The 13,817-nt window shown below is 39.2% G+C and overlaps 1 protein-coding gene across 4 annotated transcripts in view; it reads right to left on the bottom strand.

The window, feature by feature from the left end:
• Positions 1 to 13,817, bottom strand: part of A1CF (APOBEC1 complementation factor) — a 102,937-nt gene that overhangs the window by 23,474 nt on the left and 65,646 nt on the right. For all 4 annotated transcript variants that reach the window (XM_061402669.1, XM_061402668.1, XM_061402670.1 and 1 more), the window contains 2 exons: positions 7,668 to 7,832; positions 1,465 to 1,562 (listed from right to left, as the gene is read on the bottom strand). In XM_061402669.1, the coding sequence (XP_061258653.1) occupies positions 1,465 to 1,562; positions 7,668 to 7,832 (263 nt within the window). The remainder of the gene's footprint in view (positions 1 to 1,464; positions 1,563 to 7,667; positions 7,833 to 13,817) is intronic.

Below are 13,817 nucleotides of genomic sequence, written 5' to 3'. Positions count from 1 at the left end.
TGTAGACCAGGAATAGCTCAGAAGCCCAGGCCCCACTATGTCTGAAGGCCTTGTGCGGAGACTCTCTATTTGCCCTGTAGATCCACTCCCCATTGGCTGCCAACCTCCAAGCCCCCACAGGGAGTTCTGCACGGCTCCCCTTCAGGGCTCCTGGGCCTTGCAGATTATGATTGAATTTGGTCAACGGGGAGGCCTGGCCAGAGGTTGGTGGGAGAGAGAGCAGCAAGTGTGAGCTATTTCTTCTCTTGGCTCCTTCTCTGTGAGGTGACCTTGGCCTGAATATGTCCACTGGCCAAAGTTCATTACTTCTCTCAATAAGATCTGCTCTTTACAATCCTCTCTCCTTTAGGTTTCCTGTTACTTCTCTAGTCCTTTGTCTCCTTGGCTCCAGGAGTGCACGAGCCCCAGGCTCCTGCACAGTCTCTCTTAATTCTCCTGCCCCAGGCTCATATCCTTATAGTTAGTCCCTTTGCCAACTGTCTCCTATTAGGATTTACCAGTGCAAGGCCTGGCAGGTGAAACAGCCCTGTGATCATTCTATTCATAGCAAGGCAATCCATCTTTACTGTTCTCCAATTATACTTTGCTCTTTACAAATTCTATGCCTCTGTCTGAGATTACCTCTCCTTTGCCATGTTTTGTTATTTTTTCCTTTTGGAATTCTTCCCAAGTGTCATGGCTTCTCTTAAATATTATCTTTTCGCATCTATGAAGATTTTCTGATTCTTTATAACCCACTCCTCTTTGAACATTGTCACCACTTAAGCATTTTTTCTTTAAACACAATTTATCTGACTGGACTTTGCAAAGGTATTTGAGTACTTATCTTAATCCTCAATTGACTTTTAGCCCTTTGATAAGCATCTTTGGTTTGATCCTTTAAGTATTCCAAACAATATTTAGCATGATAAATGGTTTACAGAAGATTTTCAATATTATGGGATTAATAAGTTAATGTTATACTGGTTTCTATATATAAATCATAAGTTAGAATATAATATTACTTTTTCCCCAGAGCTTACTCTTGGCAAGGTGAAGAGATTCCAAGCTTTCCAGACTTGGAATATCAAACTATAAGAGCAGAATGATAACTTTGACATCTTGTCAGATCATCAGTCTCCAAAATACTATACTATAAAGGTTATAATTTCTTTGAAATAATGAGAGAAAACTGAAACTGGGAAAATCACCTTGGGATACTCCATTCCAACTCTCTCTTTCTAAAAAAATTGAGGGCCAGTGACTTGTCCAGATCAGCCAAAATTAGAGATAGAATTGGACATATAAGCTGCCTCTCATTGAATTTTCCATCACCCTTTTGTTCATCTTAGATGGATTAAGGCAGCCGTGTCAGAGACGGAGGAAGCCTGAGCGGGATGGACTTGTAGGTCTGTTCTCCTGAATGAAACCTCCACAACACACTTCGGTGGAATCGGTACATAGTTTTTCTTTGTGCTTCATTACCTTCCCATTTAAAGCTTTCATAGCCTCCACTGCATCTTCTCGGTTAGTGAAGTGCACAAACGCATAGTCTCGGATTTTCTTCACCCTTTCCACAGCACCTGGAAGCAGAGTGAAGGTAGCTCTCTTAGCAAACCTGAGACAGCGCTGAACATGATACACTTAAACATTCAGCTTGCAAGAATCTTTTTTTTTTGGAGATTCAGTATTTAAAGAGCCCATTGAGAATATTTCCTGTGTTCAGGTTTAAAATTCTGCATATTCAGCAAAAGATTTTGTTTGTAATTTTTTAATAACACTTATGTTCTGCCTTATTATGTATATATTTATTTATGGATTTGTTTTTCCATTTCCTAGATCTTTATCTTTGAGGATAGAAGGGTATCTTTTTCAGTATATTATATAAAGGATAGTAATTTATACATGGTAAAATATTTGTTGAGTTGAACTCAATTATTGGTCATCTTATATATTTAGGTAATTACCTTTTTAAATTTTACGGCTCTTTCCTCAGAAAGACATCTTGACTCCTTTGATTTGTACAATAAAATTTTAGAGTTAGAAGAGACTTAGCAATAATTTAATTTTTAATTCGTCTTACCTTTATTTGTTTTCAACTTAAAGATTCTGAATCTAAATCTCTGACAAAGTAAGTGAAATTTATGAACTCACATTGCTAGGAACTAGAACTCAGATCTCTCATCTGCTTATCTCATTTGATCAAAACAAACAAATAAAAATTCTGAAAGTACATCTGAGAACCAAGATAGTTTCTTACCATGCTGGTTTAAAATATCAAAGGTTGGAAACAATGTACATATCCACTAATCCTACTAGAGGAATCTCTTTAATAGAAGTATTCACACATGTGCAAAAGGATCATGCGTAAGAATATTAATAACACTAGTCAGATGAAATAGCAAAATAAAACAACTTAATGTCCATTTTCATGAGAGTGATTAAATCTGGTACATTTGTATTAAATAATACTAAGAAGTCTTTAAAGAGAACAAATAGGCTTGTGTATACTTACATGGAAACCTTCAGAACCTGTTGTTAAATCTAAAAAGTTACAATATAGTAAGTGTAATATTATAGCATTTATATTTATAAAATCCCAACCCACATATATGTTGCACATAAATATGAATATACACACAGAAAGAGAACTGAAATGATCAAGATTGAATTGTTAATAGGGGTTAGTTCAGGAGAAGATCCTGATGCTGGGAAAGATTGAAGGCAAAAGGAGAAGAGGGCAGCAGAGAATGAAATGGTTGGAAAGCATCACCAACTCAATGGACATGAACTTGGACAAACTGCAGGAGATAGTGAGGGACAGAAAGGCCTGGAGTGCTGCAGTCCATGGGATTGCAAAGAATCAGACACAATTTAGTGACTGACCAACAACAGGAATGGGGAAAAAAGTTGGGGAGGATAAAGGGGACTTTCAAATTTTAATTTTCATTCTTTGGTGTTTTTACAAATATTTGCAATATGATATATATTCTTTGTGTAATAAAAAAATAACAAATCAACCTAACCTATTATTATGTAGAGGGACTGCTGTACATGTTGATGGACGTGTAAAAATAAAGTTCTACCAAGATGGTTGAACTTTAGATTTTACATTTTATTATTAAAATGTCCTTGCTTACTCAATTTTAAAAATAGAACTTTTGCCTAAAGATAGAAACTTGTTTAATATTAATTTGTTAGTTTACCATGCAAATTATCCTTTTTCAGTTAGTCACTTGGGTATATTTTGAGCACTCAGGTTTTCTTCCATCCTTAGTTTCCACGGACAACCGAGGATGGGACCCTATGCCAGGGAGGATCAGAAAAGGATATGTCTTCTCCTTTTTCCCTCTCACTGTCAAAGTTCAATTATCTACCCTCTTAGATTCAAAGTCATGAAGACAATTTGAGTTTCTACTCTGCTACATGTTTCAATGGCTATAACCTGTCTTCCTTTGGAATAATGATAGGGTGCTAAAGTACAAATAATTTTAAAACATTGTGATGCTTCTTTTTCCCCCTCAGTATTTGATTCTTTACTTCTTATTACAGTGGTTGTACAGAACAAAGTTATATGGCTAAGTTGAGAAAATAAAGGTATTTGAGACCATGAACCATGCAGACATGTAATTAACTGCATTGCAAACGTGGTCTCTTTATTCCTTCAGTTTCAGGTTGGAGTAATTATTGTGACTTAACCTCATGCTTTTCTTGGATATTAACAGGTAAAAGATGGGCTAGTGAGGATCTCTACCTTCCCGGTCTTTGCCCCATTCACTCTGCAGTGCCATCCTCCAGCTAGTCTATTGGCTCCCAGAGGCATCTTGGTATTGTCCTTATCTAGTTCCTGCATTTGGAGAAGGCACTGGCGACCCACTCCAGTACTCTTGCCTGGAAACTTCCATGGATGGAGGAGCCTGGTAGGCTGCAGTCCGTGGGATTGCTGAGTTGAACACGACTGAGTGACTTCACTTTCACGCATTGGAGAAGGAAATGGCAACCCACTCCAGTGTTCTAGCCTGGAGAATCCCAGGGATGGGAAAGCCTGGTGGGCTGCTGTCTATGGGGTCACACAGAGTCGGACATGACTGACGTGACTTAGCAGCAGTTCCTGCATAGTATTTTGTGCACAGGGGCTGCTGCTGCTGCTGCTGAGTCGCTTCAGTAGTGTCCGACTCTGCGTGACCCCATAGACGGCAGCCCACCAGGCTCCCCTGTCCCTGGGATTCTCCAGGCAAGAACACTGGAGTGGGTTGCCATTTCCTTCTCCAATGCATGAAAATGAAAAGTGAAAGGGAAGTTGCTCAGTCGTGCCCGACTGTTAGCAACCCCATGGAATGCAGCTATTCAATGAATATTCCTGGAATGAGCAAATATTTTAGTCAATTCATATTCTGTTATCATTCACATTAGTTAGGTGGCATTTCAGATGATAATAGATTTTGGTGTACTCAAATTCTACTTGCAGATATTGAAATCAGCTTGTGTTTTTTGAACAATAATGCTTAGCCACACATGCTTTTAGAAATCATGGTATGTGAAAGTGTAACCTCATTAAAAATGCAGACAGATTAGAAAGTGAGAGTTTTTTAAATCATCAAAGCTGGTTTTCTCTACAATGGTGTTTACCATATGGCTTATTTTAATATGTTTCTTCTTGTTTATTGATCAATCATCATTTTGCAAAGGGTGAGGCAATAAAATATCAGTGGTCATCCATAAGACTCTAATACAGGGAATTGGAAAACAACGACTGTGTTCATTATCAGTTTGTCAGCAGCAGTTGAATTACCTGAAGACAAACAAACACATCTGCAGTCCCAAGGTGAGACTTTCAGAAGGTCATGTTTCCCAAAGTATGGTCCTCAGACCAGCAGTATCACCTTCCCCAGAACTTAATGGAAATGCAAATGCTTGGGACCCATCCCAGACCTATTGTTGTTCAGTCTCTCAGTTATGTCCTACTCTTTGCAACCCCGTGGACTGCAGCATGCCAGGCTTCCCTGGCCTTCACTGTCTCCTGGAGTTTGCTCAGGTTTATATCCACTGAGGCAGTGATGCTACTGAATATGAAATTCAGGTGGGCGGGGCCAGTAATCTTTTAACAAGCCCTTCAAGTGATTCTGAAGGTAAACTGTTTTAAGAAAATCAGATTTTATGAAATGATTATAATTGGAATTTCAGCAGATACTCTTAGGCTACACTGAGGAAGAACATACATTTTCTGGCTCTAGTTTTTGTTTTAATTATCATTATTTCTCTGAATAGCAATATAATATTTTCAGTTTAATAAGGGTTAAAATAATATATTGATAATTATTTGCAAGAATATTCAGGGTCCTTTGAGGGATCCAACTTTCAATAGAATTTTTTAAAAGTTATTTTTTTGTTTCTCAAGTTTTTCTAGGTAAGTATAAACATCATTTCTACTGTAAAAGAAACTGGTTAGCTCTTTTTTTCCCCAATACAGCAGATGTCTGCTAGTCGACAATCCTCTGCAATTCGTTTTTTTTTTTTTTTTTTTTGCAGAGTGCCAAGAAGCAGCACAATGCACATATCATTATGGAGTCCTAAGAGTTGTGCCACCAGCCTCAGAGAGAGAAACAGACCTGGTATTTACTATTTTCACTATAATTAAAAGGGCCTAGACACTTGTCTCTCTTCAACATATAGACTAGAAAGCTGATAGCCAGTGACTATGAAAGGAAGCAGCCTTTTAGTAGTTTCTCATTCCAGCCTTTCTGCCTCCACTCCATCCCAAAGAGTAATGTTTTAATTACACAAAATAAGTATTATTCACTATGGGAAGGAAGAAAGTCAGTGCTAAGTCATGGTGAAACGATGTTTATACATGCATGTATCAGTTTCTATGCTCACAGTTGCATCAACTTCCAGATCTCCAATTTTGTGTCACTTCTCCTAAACAATCTAACCCCAGGAGTTAGGTTGCCATTGCTGTTAAACTCCTTCCACACACACACATCCTACCTGTTAGTTCTTCCCACCGTGCCTGGCACCTAGGAGCTACTGAAGAAATGACAGGTGAGTGAATGAGTGGGTGAATGGAATATGTGTAGGTCATGGGGGTCCTTGAGTTGTTAAGAACAAGCTCTTAACCAGACCTGGATTTAAGTCCAGACCCTGCCACTTTCTGGTTGTATGACCCTGGACAAGCAACTTATCTGCTCTGGGTCCTGGAAAATAATGGAAGTAGTAAGGTACCCTACGTCACAGAGTTGTTGAATATACCATTATACTCATGTAGCAAGGAAGGCAGAGTTCCTGAAGTGTGGAAAAAGACAAGTCTCTAGTGAATCTCTAAAAAGGGAGAAAAAAGAGCCTTACTAATTACCTTTAGAATAAATCATCAATTTATGCTATTCCACTTGACAGAGCAGTCAGAGTTGAAAACAGGCAACATCACTATGTGATGTGAATATTCTCAGGCAGTTTTAAGGTGATGGTATCATGGCCCATGCTTATCAACAACCTAGGAAATTCTCATTTATGGAAAGATGTCACCATAGTGATAAACTTAGACTAACATGCTCTGAGGCATGCAAATCCCACAAGATGGTCTTCCAAAAAAATGGGATCCATGGCCCTCAAATTGGGAAGTGAGTCATTCTACAGCTCCTCTTTTGGAGACTTTCAAAGCAAATTAGAAGGTTAAGAACTATGATAAGTCCCACAGACAAACAAATTTTTAATTTCACTGAATTTGGTGTTAACAAACTTATTTGACTATGGATCCCTTTTAAGAGTAACACGTATTGATAGTTTATAGAATGAATGTTCTGCAGAACTGGCTTTGAGAAATACTTGTTTGGACATAGTTTCTTAAAATGCTTTACCTTCTCAGTGTTGCAGTTCCTATATGAGGAAAAAGAGATAGGGAGTCAATCTCATGGCTTAAAACTGACAATGAAAAATATTGACAAAATGAAGAGTAATAAATTCTCCTCCACCATCCTTTTTCTTTTCTATTCCCTCAAATCAGTTTTCTAGAACAAACTGTTACTTCCTTTCTTATGTATCTAAAGTCATAATCATATTCCATTAGACCAGGGGTTCTCAACTGGGGGCAATTTGCTCTCCCAGGCACAAAAAAATTCTAGAGACATTTTTGGTTATGAAAATTACAAAACATTACATTCTGGAATGCACAGGACAGACTCCCACAGCCAAGAATTATTGGCCAAAAATGTCACAGATATTGAGGTTTAGAAACCTGCATCAGATCTTTAGTTACGGCCATGCATTCATTACCACAGTAAAAATTTATTGAGCATCAACTAAGTCCCAGGCACAGAAATAGGAGCTGAGGAGACAACAGAAAAAGAGCTCATGGAATTTATAGTTCAGTGAAGGAAATATGTATTAAGTAATCACACAGAAACATGTAAAATTATAATATTGATAAATGTTATAGAACCTTACATCCACATTTTCTAATCCAAAGGTAGAAATATAGTTTTAATATTCTGTATGTGATTATGAGAATGATAAGTGAAAGCTATCTTATTTAAAGTTAAGGGAAGTCAGCTCAAGCATCAGATCAGATCAGTCGCTCAGTTGTGTCCAACTCTTTGCGACCCCATGAATCGCAGCACGCCAGGCCTCCCTGTCCATCAGCATAAGTGTTTTAAATATATTTTGAAAAAGTGATCTTGTCTGGCGTGTCCTACCTGGTTTAATATTATTGAATTCTTTCTCAATCATCTCTTCTGAGGTAGACAGCATTAGGTTTCTAACGTACAGGATTTTCACTGAGGACATTGTGTCTTCATCAACTTCTACTTCTGGTTCTGCCCAGTCTACTGCAATAGGATGTCCCCATAACTGAATTCTTCCTGTTGAGAAAGATCATATATGATTAATTACATAGAAATTAGGACATCACTGCAGTTCATACTAAAATGGCCTTTTAAATTGAACCTTGAGATGTTGATTGAGCAAGAACACTAATATTAAAAGAGGTGATGGTTGATCTTTAAAGGTATTTCAAATAAGAGCTAGCTAGAAGCGAGTTCCGGGCTTCCCAGGTGGCGCTAGTGGTAAAGAAACCCACCTACCAGTGCAGGAGACATGAGATGTGGGTTCAGTCCCTGGGTCAAGAAGATACCCTGGAGGAGGAAATGGCAAGCCACTCCCATATTCTTGCCTGAAAAAATCCCAGGGTCAGGGGAGCCTGGCAGGTTACAGTCCAGAGGGTCACAAAGAGTCGGACACAACTTAGCAACTGAGCACACACACACAGAAATGAGTTCTGAATGACAAGTGGCTTATTGTAGTGGTTGGGTATAAAGGGAACTAGACCATGATGTGAAGTGGAACAGAAAGGAGGCAGCAGGTGCCATGTTCGGATCTTAGAACAGTTCTCACAGGGTGGAGGTAGTCACCGAAGACAGCAAAAAGGGGAGAAAGGGAAAGAATGAATTTGGGGCTCAGACATAGAGTCTGGCTTCATGAAGCATTAGAAAGGTCACTAGAATCTTTGTGATCCAGTACCACCACAGAACTGTCCAAAAAAATGGCTCATGTGAAAGGCGTGTAGGGCTCAGGTACATTCTCTGTCCCTTACACTCAGAGCTCTGATCAACAGGATTCTCTCCTAGTTCTTTGCCAGAACATAGAAAAAGTTATTATGTTTCCAAATTAGGATAAAGAGCAATGGTAGAGTCTGATGGGAAACTGAACTCCTCTTAAAAAGGTAGCTGTTATCCTACATAGATTTTTGTATTTCTATAATTGTAATCAATTGAGTGTCTTGCACTCTACTATATGTTTCCCATATTCTGTCTCAAAGTGACGTCTCACAGTAACTCTGTGGGGAGGGGTATGACTTTCTCAGTTTTACAGAAAAGGAAATGAACTTTTGAGAGGATAGGTTGCCCAGATCCACTGTACTTCTCCATGCTCCCTTTTGCTTTTTATTACTCAATCTTGTACCCTATACAGTGAAGTGATAAGCGGAGAGTGAGGGTCAACTCAGTTTCTATGTTTGATTGGAAATATGTTTATTTTTTATTAGTTTTGGAACAAGTTAATCCTGGAAGCAATAAAAAGTGTGAGAAAATAAAATCAGAAATCCTCAGTACTGGTAAGAGTTTAGTTGTTTAAGTATTACATGTTTAAGGCAGTTATTGTCAATGAAAATGTATCTTTTTATCCTTTAAAAAGCAGTCAGTGAAAGCATCTGTGGCATTGACATTCTAAAACCCAAACAAAAGATAGAGGCAGCCCAATGAGTCAGCCAGTCCTGGGGAGGCTGTTTCCTACTCTTCCAGTCCGTCCTTGCATCCTAGAGGATAGTTTCGTCCATCACTCTCTTTCCCCCCTCCCTTCCAATCCCCTTCTGTACCTCCCTCCCTTTTTATACCATTCCCTTCCTTTTCTATGCTTTACATAGACTTTGCTAAAGGTCTTACCCCAAGATCCCTAAGGTTCCCAAGTGACTCTGTTTTCTGTAGCTCAGTGGTTCTTAGTCTTGACCCCACAGTAGAAGAGCTTAAAAAAACATGGGTTCTACTGAATCTGCTGGACTCAGCTCCTTTCTACCTGAAGGGATAGACTCTTCAATTTTCAGAATTTTTTGAGTCAACTGATGTCACCTTGGTAGCTTGAAATGAGCCGCAGTGGGAGTGTTAACACTAAGGAAATCCCAAAATGCTACAACAGAGGCTTTTGATTTTCCCCTGGGAATTGCCTCATCTCTGATCCCAGGATCCTTCTTCCAAACTCTGATCTAAGTGGCCTAGTCTTCAGGATTTTGAAAAGCATCTCAGTTAATTCATCCAAAATTGAGAACACTATTCTAGCTCATTGACTTTTGCCTACCAAGACTGAGGCCACATTAAGTCATTCATAAGCCTGAAGATGTGGAAAAGGTTAAAATGGATAGAAGTGAGAGGGGATGCAGGAAACAGCGATTTCCATTAACATCCCTGTGAAAGTCAGTACTGGAAAGTGATTTCTGAATATGAACTTTGAAGTCAGACAGGTTCCATAATCAGATCAGTGATCTTGGCTAGGAAACAACCCTTCTAGCTTCACCTTCCTCATCTGTAAAATTGGGATAATAAAAATATCTACTCATTAAGGTTGTTGTGAAGACAAAGAAGATGATGCATGGAAGGGAGAATTTTCACTTTTAAATGATAATTCAATAATGTACTTTCCTCTTGATACTTTTTGGTGGATTTTGGAGATGTATAGTTTATAAAGAATATGCGTTCTTTGAGTCTAATGTAAATAGTGTCAAATTAGAAATGATTTTTTTTTTTTAGAACCTCCCTTGTCCTTTAGAAGAAAACAGTGTACATTGTAGACGCTTAATAAACGTTTCTATCCTGAGTCATTCCCCAGGTTTTCCCATATCTCCCATGCAATTAAATGGCTAATATCATTAGTTGATGGATATAGCAGTGGATCACAAAATTTGGTGCCACAGTAGAATTACCTTGAAAACTTAAAAATATCAGTGCCTCAAGGCTACTCTCTGCTTCCAGAGAATCTCTGATTAGCGATTGATTTGGATACTGACATTGTTTAAAAACCTCAAGGGATTTCCCTGGTGACTCAGCGGTAAAGAATTCACCAGCCAAAGCAGGGACACGGGTTTGATTCCCGGTCCAGGAAGATTCCCGCATGCCACAGAACAACTAACCCTGTGTGCCACAGCTACTGACTGACCCAGCACTCAGAAGCCTGTGTTCTGCAACTACCGAAGCCTACATACCTGGAGCCCATCCCCTGCAATAAGAGAAACTACCGCAGTGAGAAACCTGGGCATCGCAATTAGAGAGTAGACCCCGCTCGCCACAACTGGAGAAGGCCCTCATGCAGCAGTGAAAACCCAGCACAGCCATCAATAAAACACATAAATCTTAACGCCTTCTTAGGTGATTCACATTTGTAGCCCACCATGGACAATCCTTGATTTAAATGACCAAATCTCAAGCTTGAGGTCTCAGGGGCAGTTGCATTCTGGCAACCTGTTATAAATGCAAACGATCAGACCCCACACCAAACCTGGGGTCACAGAGAGTCTGACACAACTCAGCAACTAAAAAACAACAAAACAAACCACATCAGACCTACTGAATCAGGAGCTCTGGTGGTGGGGCCTCCAGCACTGCCCTTTAATAAGCCCTCCAAGTGACTCTGATGGAGACTAAAATGGAAAAAGCAGTCTTGGAAGTCTTTTTCAGAGCATCCTCAGAATGCTTTGATAAACTCTGCTCAATGCATCTTCTTTACTCCATATATGCCTCAGCAAAGATGCAGTGTCAGGAGAGAGTTGCTACTGTTGATAAGGTAGGTGGGGGAGAGGGAGAGTCAATACACCACTTTAGACCACAGTTTTCTCTCTGTCTCAAGTCTGGATCAATTAAGAAGGAAACGCTTCTTGTGGTCCTTGCTTATGTTTCTGAAAGATCTCCTTATCCTTTCAAACCAGGCTCTCCTGAGGATTGCCCATTACTGAAATCCTGTTTTGTCATTTAACTGGTGAGGTCCAAATGGGTAATAGATTTTACTCTCAGGCTTTTGTAGAAATAAAACAGTTTGCTCTGACTGGCTTATTTGCTGCATCTTGTTAGTCTGCTGCTGAGGCACTCTGATTTAAATCCAATCTGACTGAAACTCCAATAGCTGAGGCCAATTAAAGGGTCAGGCAAGGAAAGGGAAGCCTCAGATAATGAGGAAATGAGGAGCACCTGGGGAGAGTGGGGCTGCCTCTGTGTTGCTGCATCCTGGCCAGAGAATCATGGGGAAGAGTCAGGATGGTGGGTGGAAGCTTAACATAGAGAATTCTTGCAGCCTGAGTGCTCAGCCCTGACCCAACAAGTCGGCTCAACTCAGGTAAAGACAGAGGCTTTTTCTGTGACTCAGTGTGCTGTTTTCTTTGAAGAAAGGAAGCTGATGGGAAGTTTTAATGCCCCAGGAACACTGGTTGACTTCTGAAAACCCTTTCTCCTATTTTGGATTATCTTTCACTGTCATTCTCCCGCTACCCCTCCCAAATGTTGTATATATCTGTACAGGTAATAAAAGAGGAAAATAATTAGTGTGGGCTGAAACAGTGTAAGGCTGGTTTCTTCACAAAATGATGGCTACGCTGGGCCTTAGAATCAGTGAGTCAGGAGAGGGGAAAGGGTAACTCATTCTAGTAGGGGATACAGCACTGGGAATAAAGGACACAAAATGAGCAAGGCGTTGTCTAGGACGTTGAGTTTGTCCTGAGAGAAAGGAGGGGTTTTTATCAGAAAACAGAATGTACAATGTATGTTTAAAAAGAACTGGAACCCTGAGTGAAAGGCCTTGAATGACAGGCTCAGAGGCTTATGGTTTATCTCATATATGCAGCAAGAGAGTTCAAGTAATATTTTTTAATAATTTTTAACTAATAGTATTTTTAACTAATTTTTTCACTGAGTGAGTGACAACATTCAGCCTCTTAACAAAGAGGCTGAATTTCTGCTATGTAAAAGAACTTGTAGAAAGGATGATGGCATATTTTAGGAACACTACTCTGGGGGGAAAGTTCAGGATGGAGTCAGTTGAAGGTGAGATCCATTGAAGAGAAAGCAGAGCTGAGAGAATAATTAGGAGGCCTTGTTAAAAAAAAAAAATTATCCAAGGTTGGGCATATATGTGTTAAGCCTACAATGATGGCCCAAGAACATGATGGAAATGAGGGGCTTTTCGATACCAGAATTGTTGGTGTTGAAGAGGACAGTAAAATATTAAGTTCTTGTCACTGAGAGGCTAGGTAAGAAGTGTGAGGAGTTTTAGTGATTCTATGCCCCTTGGTCAGGCACCTTGACCACTGGGTAGTGAATTTATGTTCATTTCTTTTTTATTTTGACTATTCACTTTTTAATGGACGTTTCCATGTTGAACCTATCCACCTCTCAGGACAAAACATTTTTATTGTTAAATTTTAAATATTGATTTCATCTTCCCTAATCTTTGTAAAATTTCCCTTTCCTATGTTTTCTAATACTAATGTTGTTCAGTCACCCAGCTGTGTCCAACTCTTTGGAATCCCATAGACTACATGTACAAAATTTATGAATATTACTTTAGATATAAAAATATCCACCTCAATAGATTCAGCAATTTTGGGGGTCGGCTCATATTTTTCACTTTAAGCTGCCTTCATAGTATTAAAAAATATTCCTCAAGCTCAGAAGCCATATTTCAATTTTGAAAAATTTTAGAGGGCTAATCCTGTTAGTATTTTTTAAGAATGTTTATAGGGCAGCATACATCTATTGTTGCTGTTTTGCTTTGTTTCAAATTAAGGTGGTCTTCCATAGTGCTTAAGAGAAACATTGATTCCAGTGTGTTCAATTAGTTATTCTTGAAATCCTTATCATTTTAATGTTAATTCATTTCAATACCTTACTTTGTGTAAGTTTTGGCAGATATTTTAAAATAAGCACAGACTTTCAATAATTCTTCCTAAGTTGATCTGACTGAGACAGTGTCTTGGTGGAACTTTCTAAACCTAGGAATTTATGGTCGTTGCCCAGACAGGACCTGCCTTGTATTTATAGCACCGAACTAAGGTGTCCTTTTATGGAAAGCTATTATTTCTAATTTCTGAAATTACAAATTATTAGACAGTTCAGTTCAGCTGCTCAGTTGTGTCCAACTCTTTGCGACCGCATGGACTGCAGCACGCCAGGCCTCCCTGTCCATCACCAACTCCAGGAGTTCACTCAAACTCATGCCCATTGAGTCGGTGATGCTACTAGGGGGTTATAATAAAAGTATGCCACTTAATTGTCATTGGGATAATGTTTCACTTGCATATCTATTATTTCTTC

The sequence above is a fragment of the Bos javanicus genome, chromosome 26 (genome assembly GCF_032452875.1).
Source record: "Bos javanicus breed banteng chromosome 26, ARS-OSU_banteng_1.0, whole genome shotgun sequence".
Lineage (NCBI taxonomy): Eukaryota > Metazoa > Chordata > Mammalia > Artiodactyla > Bovidae > Bos > Bos javanicus.
Note: the sequence above shows the minus strand (reverse complement) of the source record. Positions and strands in the feature narration are given on the sequence as shown.